This window comes from Leptosomus discolor, chromosome 8, assembly GCF_034619465.1.
Source record: "Leptosomus discolor isolate bLepDis1 chromosome 8, bLepDis1.hap2, whole genome shotgun sequence".
NCBI lineage: Eukaryota > Metazoa > Chordata > Aves > Leptosomiformes > Leptosomidae > Leptosomus > Leptosomus discolor.
This window is the reverse complement of record NC_141398.1, coordinates 34,081,806-34,091,822: the sequence shown is the minus strand read 5'-3', so window position 1 is coordinate 34,091,822 and position 10,017 is coordinate 34,081,806. Positions and strand designations below refer to the sequence as shown.

At 42.5% G+C, this 10,017-nt stretch overlaps 1 protein-coding gene across 2 annotated transcripts; it reads left to right on the top strand.

Moving 5' to 3' along the window:
• The first annotated feature begins 204 nt into the window (after positions 1–204).
• RBM24 (RNA binding motif protein 24) lies at positions 205–8,952 on the top strand. Of its 2 annotated transcripts, XM_086468896.1 has the most exons (6): positions 205–409; positions 630–668; positions 820–842; positions 931–1,068; positions 2,139–2,193; positions 8,584–8,952. In XM_086468896.1, the coding sequence occupies exons 1-6, from the start codon at positions 228–230 to the stop codon at positions 8,918–8,920; spliced, it is 774 nt and encodes a 257-aa protein (XP_086325022.1). In that variant the 5' UTR covers positions 205–227; the 3' UTR covers positions 8,921–8,952. The 2 variants fall into 2 exon arrangements, with proteins under 2 accessions (XP_086325022.1, XP_086325023.1); XM_086468897.1 differs by lacking the exons at positions 630–668; positions 820–842 and having other exon boundaries at positions 205–395; positions 945–1,068.
• Positions 8,953–10,017: the final 1,065 nt, after the last annotated feature.

The window sequence follows — 10,017 nt, the reverse complement described above, 5'->3', positions numbered from 1 at the left end:
GGAGGAGGAAGCTGGGTTTGCAAAGGCAAAAGGGAATTGCATTGTAACTGGGTGGCGGGGGGGAAAACGGGGAGGGGGTTGCAGAGAGAGAGGAGGAAAAAACAAGAAAGAAAAAAAAAAAAAAGAGGGGCTGACTCTGGAAGCGGCTCTCGCCGCCCAGGACCCGCACGCCCCGGCGGCCACGCGTGGGTGCAGAGCGCGGCGCGGCGCGCAGGGCCCGGCGGAAGATGCACACGACGCAGAAGGACACCACTTACACCAAGATCTTCGTCGGGGGCTTGCCCTACCACACCACCGACTCCAGCCTGCGCAAGTACTTCGAAGTCTTCGGGGACATCGAGGAGGCGGTGGTCATCACCGACCGGCAGACGGGCAAGTCCCGGGGATACGGCTTTGTAAGTGCCGGGGCGCGGGGCAGGGCGGGGGGCGGCGGAGAAACTTCTGCGGGGGCCGCTGCGAGGAGCCGGGCAGCCCCGGGCTCCCGAGAGGGGGGGTCGGGCAGTTTGGCTTTTGGCTTTTTCTCTCTTTTTTTTTTCTCCTTCCTTTCCCTGCTGGGGAGTTTGGAGAGAGGCGGGGCGGGGGGGGGGGGGGGGGGGGGGGGCGGGGGGGCGGAATTACTGAAAAAGGAGATTGAAGGGGGAATTGTCGAATTTCTCGCAGCGCGCCTGTTGCTGGCTGATAGGGCCGCGCCGTGGGTTATCTGCCGGCGGCGGAGCTCGGTCCGCACCCTCCGCCCTCAGCCGGCCGCGGCTCCCGGCGTCCCGCTCCCCGCTGCGGCCGCCGGGGCGCTCCGCTGCGCTGGGCGGGCGGGGACCCGTCGCCCCCCGGCTCTGTGTGTGTGTGTCCCCAGCGCCGCCCGGGGGGGCAGCTGGGTCGCTGCGGTGGGCGAGGGGCTTCTCCCTTCCCTCCGGAAAGGGATCTAATGCGCAGCATCGCCCGTTAAGGTCACCATGGCTGACAGAGCTGCCGCCGAAAGGGCTTGTAAAGACCCCAACCCCATCATCGATGGCAGGAAAGCCAACGTGAACCTGGCGTACCTGGGTGCCAAGCCGCGGATAATGCAGCCAGGTGAGGAAGCGGCCCTGGGTGGCTTTTCTTTCTGTACCTCACGTTTCTGAAGAGATTAAAACTTTGAAAAAGGTAGCGCTGTCCTGCACTTTTCTGAAGTACGCTCGTGGTTTGGGTGTGCTTTGGTTTTGATTTTTAGATGCAGCGTGTAGTAACTTTCTGGCTATTTTCTCCATGTGCCTTATTTAAAAATGAAAAGCAATCAGCGATAAAATATCTGCAGTTTCCCAGGAAGACTTCCACAGCTCAGACACTTCATTGGTTATTCCTACTGCTGGGAATGTAGTGGTGCTGACCATTTACAGTATCGTTGCAGGGAAAGACTGGCCTAGGAATGAATTGCTCCCAATGTGTGCGGTCTTATTAATACAAACAGTATCTTAATGCAAGCTCCTCAAACAGATGGGAGCTATTATGCAGACTTTAAAATGAAACGGCTCTTCCTAAGGCCACATCTGAGCCAGGCTGATGTCCTAGCCACTTCCCAAACTGCTGCTTTCCAGCAAGAGCGACAGGAGCACAGAGTGCATGCAAATTTGTGCTCCAAAGGAGGCTGCTCTGAACTCCAGTGTGCTTAACCTGAGGAGCACTTGGGCAAGTAATTAAGTGCCCAGCAAGGAAAGAAGGGGTTTATGCCTGGGCAGTTGAAGAACAGAAATGAAGTTTAGGATTTGACCCCCATGCTAAGTGCTGCAGAAAGTACACAAATACACTGATGGATAGAAAGTACCATACAATCCTTCAGAGGCTATAAGTTAGGGACCAGGATGGAGCACAAAATAAAATGCGAATGAAACCTTGTGCTTGTTGTTTAGAAAAAGTCGTTCTTCTGAACATCTCTAGGACAGCGTGCGCTTTACTGTTTGAAATTCCATATGCACATATGTGTGTGTGTATATGGATTGGTACATTTTGCTTTCTAATTTTTGGTTCTACGGCCTTTCACACATTCTCACTGGGGGTTGTTAGTGAAGGCTGTTACTCTGCGTTTGTGAGTGTGTGTATATATAGCGTAAATCAGTGGCCAAAAGAACACCCATACAGAGAATGTGATGTGTTTCTGTTGGTAGGTTTTGCCTTTGGTGTCCAGCAGCTTCATCCAGCTCTCATACAGAGGCCTTTTGGGTAAGTCTGTTCAATGGGACCTCAAGCAGGGGAGGAAAGGCCTTTTTTTAAAAAAAGGAAAGAAAAAGTATGATCCTTGAAGGCCTCTTGCAGTAGCAGCCTTATAAACTCAAGAGCAATGCTGAAGTTCTCAGACTTATAAATGTATACCCGTAAACGCACTCACCTTGTCGGTCATGTTCTAAATGCCGCAGCTGAGTCAAGTTGTGTGGGACGTGTCCCTTCCACCTAAGCAGTCCAGTTCCGTATGGCCCTATGATAAAACAAGGAGGTATGACTTGATGCAAGATTGCTGTGCCCCATTTCTCTTTTTTCAGCTTGACTCAATGTTATTTATCTCTTTCTAATCTGACAGGGATCGTTTACAGTTAAGATAACTGATCAGAAGGATATGATGATAAGAGGTGGAATAGTTCTGTTTGGAATTAAACTCTGTAACCAGTAGACTCAAACACAAACAAGCTAAAATGGTGATTAACGATGCATGTATGTTTTTTTCATATAGTCAATAGACCTCCGTGTGCTTTTTTTTTATTTATTACAGTAATGAAGTGGTGTTGATAGCTAAACTGTGTGCTTTTATTTAATTGAAAGAGCTGTAGTGAAAGTTGGGGTTTTTTTGGGGGGTGGTCCTTTTAATTTTGTTTTTGTTGTTGAGGAGTGACTGCCATGGGGAGCGAAGGGCCTTTTTTTTTCCTTGCTTTCAAGCTGTAGCCTGTGATTTTTTTAACCATATTTTGTAGTGAGTGCTAAATTGTGTGACTTCTTGATTTTTAAGTAAATCAACATATTGCTTGCATGTTCATAATTTTTTTGGGGAGGGGGTTTGTTCTTGGGAGGGGTGTGGAGCTCCTTATTAACAATGTGCGTCCATTTGGGCTTTCTAATTTGAGATTTTTTTTTTCCTTCAATCTGTCTTTAATATGTAGCGCATTTCTCCTTTACTTGAGTATACTATTCCTAAGTAGATCTAACTCTTGCTTCTTATAGGCATATAATTGGGAGGTGAAGTCTGCTTTAAACTTTCCATACAGTGTCACTTCACTAATGCACACTGACTGAGAAACTCATTGCAAAATAATGCATTTTGCTAATTAATGAGTAAGCTAACAATAAAGTAGGAAAAATGCATCATAAATTTATTTTGTTTACTTGACTAGGATACCTTTAGAATATTGTACCTATCTGTTATTAAGCAGCAGCAGCTTCTCGGTAGTTTGATTTGTCAAGACAGTAGGAAACAGTTCCTGGCCTAAAAAACGTAGGAAAACATTTTGCTAGAAACTTTACGTGCTTTTAAAAGAGAATGTTGATTCTTCAGAGACCCGTGGGGAGGTTGTGGAAAACTTTTTGTCTTTCTTTTTTTTCTTCTTACGATTATCCTCTACTATATTTTGTGCGACTTCCTTTGAAGTGTGAGGAGACAACAGTGTGTATACAGCGATCAGTTTGTGATGCCTGTGCTAAGGTAGGCAGGAGGTGGAGCACGTTCTCTCCAGAGCTGTTAAGGCACTTGTTGCAGAGAGGAACCAGTGGACTGGGTCAGCCGTGGAGAGACTGCTGAGCACAACAGAAAAGGAGAACCTGGGGCAATCCGTTGCTGAAAGGACTGTGTAAATGTAGGGCTCTTTCTTGCTTTCCTTACCCAGAACCAACAATAGATCATCTAAGTCGTGTTTAGATCAGGGAAATTCTTGCAGCAGGCTGAATAAGGTTTTATTTCTCATGGGATGTACATAAACCCAAAGGAATGTTGGTCGCAGGATCATGTACATATGAAATTGGTCATTCTTAATCCTTGGCTTTTGCTTTTCTTTTACTACGTGCAGACCAAGAAGATTACTAATCCTGCGTCCTTCTCAAAATTCCCAGTGACCTGTACCTTTTCTAAAGAATGTAGCTCAGATTAAGAAGAACAACATTCATTAGGATGAACATCTTCATTCGCTGTGTTCCTTGACAGTAAGAGGGGTTGTTTCAGTGCTTACTTCAATCTACTTTTATGGAAGAATTCACTCTTAGAGGATGTTACATGGATTGCACTGAAATATATGATCACCTTACAGCCTTGCTTCCTCCTGTGCGGTTGCACTTTTTAAAAGTACACTTTACTAATAACGCTGTGTAAAATGGGTTGTAGTGGCAATTCACTACCAATACTCTGCTAATCCATACACAAAAGCTCCAAATGTTTTGTGGTATTTTTTTTTTTCCTATGAGGGTGCAAATTAGTGAGGTGCTGCCAAATTCTGGTGTGGTCAGCAGTGTTTTGATATGTTCCCCACCTGTCAAATGAGAAACTGAAAAGAACTGGATTATGTTACATTACTTTTACTGAGAAGATGCAGAAGTACAATATTCTGAATTAAGTACAACATTATTGTGGTGGAGGGAGATAGAAACTAGATTAGCTTCAATGCATGAAGCATTTAAAATGCTGGGAATTTTTTTTTATTCAGTGCTGCAGAGATCAGTTCATCCACCAAATAACATTTCTCCCTGCTCTTCACATTCAGCATCTATCTTACTGTTGGTGTGTTCCCTAGAAAGCTGTTTGATCACAGGACTGGTGATCTTTTCAGGACTGTTTATTAAAAAACTATCTCTGAATTCAATAGGAATTTATGGAGGGGGAATATGACTTTGCCTTCAAGATAACTTTTCTCATTTTGCTTATGTAATTTTTACTTTAATATTGGTGGGAAAATACGGGGTTACACGGAGGTATTGGTGTAGGATATGGCTTGTTCTGTTGAAGAGATTTTTTTCCCTTTATTTTCTATCTAAAACTTGTACCTCAATCAAAATGAGAACATCCCCACTGTTTTTAGTTAAGACTAGAGTTAAATCCAAAGTTAAATTCATTATCCAGTGGTGAGCTGATACTACCTCCTTGGTACTCTCTTCCAAGAGTTAGGCAATGCTACCTTTCTTCAGAGAGAAGGAAAAGCCCTCTCTTGAGTTTAGGATCAAAAGACCAGTATACTACTGGACTATGGATAATCTGGAAAGAGGGAATGAAGCCGGAACAGTCAGAAGTGAACCTGCAGAATGCTAAATGTCCTCTTAATGGTATCAGGCACAAGTTTAAAAGGAAGCATATTAAGGGTCTTGTGTATCTTGATGTTTATGTAACCTATTTCTGCTGTAAGGAAAGCTGTGCATTGGTGAAAATCTACTCTTCAATTATGGTTACAAAACCACGTGATGCCATGCAAGGGCCAAAGCAAAACATTTTGTTCAAAGTTAAATACGTACTTTCACAAGAATTTCATGTTGAGAGTCAATGATGTGCTACTGCTGCTGAATTTCTGTCTGCCACAGCTCTCTGCTTTAGTCTAGAAAGTCCTTTCTTTCCTTTGAAACAATTACCTTTCACTTTATTATTGCTTAGAGGATTATTTTTGAGGTCTTAGTTAAACACAAATCTTCTGTTACCACAACAGTGAAGGTCTTAAGGCACGTGGCAGGAGTGTATGTCATTCAACTTTGAATATCCCAAAGCTACAGTTACTGCTAAAGTTAAATGTGGCTTCCCTTTTCCTTTATTGCAAAAGTGTATATACTTTTGCAATAAAGTAAATACACGTTCCAAAATAAAAACTACTGCCAGGAAAGAAAGCTTAAACCATGTATAATTCTTACACTCTTACTCTCAGAAGTAAAGCAGCAGCTTTTATTTAAAATTAAGGATACTGAGGATATCTAGTGTAACTGGGAATCGCTTTTTCAGCTTTTGACCTGGCAGAGCATTAAAAGCAGTTGGGTTCTGAATGGCTGAGATCTACATGTGCTGGCCTCTGCAGTAGGTAGAAATTTACTTTGGCCATATAAAGCCATTTTACTCGACTCAAACCAGTTGTAGCATGACAGATGATCAAAAATAGCCCCACTGCAGCTTACGCTGTCAATCATCATGTGTGAAATGGCATGGTGCTGGGGAGCCTGCACAGGGTTTATGTTTATTGTAGGGTAAGATGTGGCAAACAGATAGTGTTTCATAACTTCACCACCTGTTAATTTCTTGGTTTAAATAAAACAAGTCACAAGAGTTTAAGTGGGAGCATATGTATCTTTCTGTCTTGTTCAAGGATATGGCTGAGTGTCCTAATGTCTTGGAAAATCTGAGTAACATAACTTCAAGGCAACACAAGCAGCTAGATAAGCTTGCTTACTGTCTCTTCTGTTAGAATTACTCTCTTTCATAAATGCTCTATGTAAAGATTCCTTTGATGTGGTGTTAAAAGGATTCTTAGTGATGCAGAAGAGGCTCTCGGTGACTTCAAATTTGGTTTTGTACCTCTTTTCTTAATACTTAAAAAACGTGGTGTTATATTTATTAGGATTGTACTTGATCGGTGACCAATACAAAATGCTTGTTTATGCTCATCCATTTGGTATGGAGAGCGCAGGTAATGATGTGTATTTAAATGCACAGAGCCAGCTTAAGTATGCTTCAAATGTACTTCTGGCTAATCACTTCATAAATTAGGTGAGTGTTAAAAATCCAACTTACAGTTTTGGTTTACGTTTTCTTTCCCTCCCCAACCCCTATTTGTCTCTCCTTTTTTTTTTTTTTTTTTTTTTTTCATTTCTCCCTTCACACAATAGGAAATGAATTTCATTGACGTGTTGGGTTTTTATGATTGTGGTGTTCATGTCTTAAACATGGCAACTGAACATTTCTTTCTGCTAATATTCCTATTCAATTGACTGAGCTCTTTTTTTTCTTAAAAAGAAAACTAGGCTGTTCTAAAGCCTGACTATCACTTACTTTAAACTATGTTTTGCTATGAATCTAGTTGACAGTATCCGTTCTGATTGAAAAGTTTCCTTGTTGACCATTTCAGTAAATCTTGACATTATTTTAAAAATGAAACAAACCAAAAAAACCCTTTCCATTAAATCTTGAATTTGGAGAAAAGAGAACAGTTTTAACTGTTGCAGTTTGCATCTGTGCTTACAGTGCACTAAAAGGTTGGTGCAGTCTTTAGAGCTGTCTGTAAAGTTCAGTGTGAAGTAGTAGTAAATCTGCACAAGCAGTTTTTCATGGATTTATAAAGATTCACTGACTGGAAAGGAGTTGCATATATGAAGGACTTCTCTGGGGAAATCCAGATGCAAGACAGGGTTGTGAATGTAAAATGAGAAGTATATCGAGTGTATTATTTTTTTAAATCATATTGTATGGTAAAATACAACTATGAGATGAACTTGCATATACACGTCTGTGCTAAGACAATGATATGACCCATTTGCAAAACGGAAGGGCTAAGTAAACAAGCCAAGGAAGCGAGTTTTGTGTCTTGGAGAAGATGGGAAAGTGTGTGTACTGATCTGTTCAGAATTGTTTTTTCTTAAGCTGTAAATTTGGATTTTTTTGCTTTTGTTAAGCATCAGATCTATTTAGACTTAATCCTATGCCCACCTCCCAAAAAACTCTATGCTGTATGTCTTGCATAGAAATAAACAAGCTGGCACAAAACAGGACATCAGTGGCCTGATAATCAAACAGGTTTGACCCTTGTGTCCTTATGACCTTTTATAAAAGTGTGATGCACATGTACTTAGGAGTCACTGTTATGGATTTTAATAGCATCTATGTAGCTTCCCCTCAGTGGCCTCTTGTGACGGAGTGAGCTGCACTATCATTCGTTTGGAAAGTGTGATTCTTGCTGTGTTTACCACACTTGTGAACTTCATTTAAACTCCTTTGTCGCCTGTGTTGGTTTTTTTCTTATTTTTAATAAGGGTGACTGAGGTTGCAGAGAAATTAATGTGTGCTGAGTCTGCATAGCAACTTAAGTAGGGTTGCCACAATACACGCCTTCCCCCCCCCCCCCCCCCGCCCCCGATAAGACTTTACATAAAGTCAGGGTTCAACCATTTTGTGGCCTTACTGGCTATTGTCAAACTCATTACAGTGACTCTGTCAAACTGCGCAGTTACTAATAATAAATGTATTGCAGGAAATAATTTTACTAAGAGTCGAGTAGTTAAGTGAGAAGCAGGGTAATAAAAGTGGCTTACAGGTGATTTGCAAAACAAATATGGCAATTTTCCAGATGGAATAATCAAGCTTACTCCTTCAGAGTTGTCTTAAAACCGACATCAGTAATCCTGGCCCTTCAAAAGATTTTAATAGCAGTAAACATCCTATCCTCAAGCAACATCTAACACTCCTGTTTAACTCAGCTATAATGCTGTGCTTTGGAGCAATGCATCTCTTCAGGCCAGTGAACTGATAAGTGTCCATTGAGTCTAGTTATTGTGGCAACCCTATGCACATAACAACAACTAAATTGAGTTTGTTTTAGTTCGGAGTATGGATATGACGCTTAGGCGCTGACTTGCATACCAACTCTAACTCCCTCTCCCATCTTTCAACAGGATACCCGCTCACTATGTCTATCCACAGGCTTTTGTGCAGCCCGGAGTGGTAATTCCCCACGTTCAGCCCGCAGCAGCCGCTGCTTCCACTACGCCCTACATCGATTACACTGGAGCGGCCTATGCCCAGTACTCGGCCGCTGCCGCTGCTGCTGCCTACGAGCAGTACCCATACGCCGCCTCGCCGGCTGCCGCTGCTGGGTACGTGGCGGCGGGGGGCTACGGCTACGCGGTCCAGCAGCCCATCACCGCAGCAGCGCCCGGGACGGCCGCTGCGGCTGCCGCTGCTTTTGGCCAGTACCAGCCCCAACAGCTGCAGACAGACCGTATGCAATAGCAGACGGACTCCTGAAGGAAGCTCTTTCTTTCTCTTCCTCTTTTCAGCCTTCCAGTATAAGTAGTTAATCAGAGACAATTGATATTAACTAAGGAGCTTTAAGGAAAGCAATGCTATTGCAAAACTAAAGATTTTTATTCCACTATCTTCATACAGTATGCATCCAAATCATGTTGTTAGAGGGGAAGGGTAGTGTGGCATGTCTAGTTTCAAGTATAAAACCAGAAGAAAATGGGGAAAAAAAATACTGTACTGTCATGAAAGAGTGGCAGGAGTAGCAATGGGACTCTATATTTTCAAACAAACACACAAACAAACAAGAACCAAAAAAAGCAGAGGTGTACTTTTTACAGGATCAGGGAAGTAAAACTGCCTTTTATAAGTAATAAATAGTATATTTGAAAAGTTTGAACCAGGGAAAAAACCGAGTCAGCAATATGTAATCTTTATCCATTTTAAGAGGAAACAAGCTTAAAGCACTGATTGTCCTTTCTAGCTTTCAGAAGTTGTCTTCGTGAGATAGTACCTTCTCACTGTCTCACTAATGGGCATCGAACAACCCAAGGAAGATGGCCGGCTAGTAAGATGGCGGACAGGCACCAAAGTTATTTTCTTCTCTGTCCTCTGGATGAGTGGAACTATGGAGCAAGTGATGTGGAAGTAAGGGGTGCAACAGCTGTAGAGACAATCAATAACACAGACAGTTCTGGACAGAATACATCACTCGTGCTCATGTGATGAGCTTGTCACATCCTAATCCCTCGCCCCATCCTGTTTCACTTTTGGGAAACTTTAACTGCTGGTGTCAGCTATTCTGATTCTAAAATAGGATCAGCCCTTTACTACAACAGCCTTCTCTTTCTATTTATTGCATCTATTCGTAACTTGTGAATAAAGGCAGGAAGAAGCTTAATGAATTAAAACCTTTAAGAACTGTTTTAAGGGAATTTTCTTTTCTGAAACCATTTGTACAATTTTAATATCTATTGCAGGATTCTATTTAAAATATTTATTAGCAAACCTACAGTACGCAAGGCGACTTTGGTTACCAAGACTGCAGTTCTTGAAGGGTTAATGGTATGTGATTTATACTGTGC

Coding starts and splice junctions, on each gene's coding strand:
- RBM24 (XM_086468896.1), top strand. CDS start 228: ATGCACACGACGCAGAAGGACACCACTTACACCAAGATCTTCGTCGGG. Junction 669..819: donor AATTTCTCGCAGCGCGCCTG/TTGCTGGCTGAT, acceptor CGGGGACCCGTC/GCCCCCCGGCTCTGTGTGTG. Junction 843..930: donor CCCCGGCTCTGTGTGTGTGT/GTCCCCAGCGCC, acceptor TCTAATGCGCAG/CATCGCCCGTTAAGGTCACC.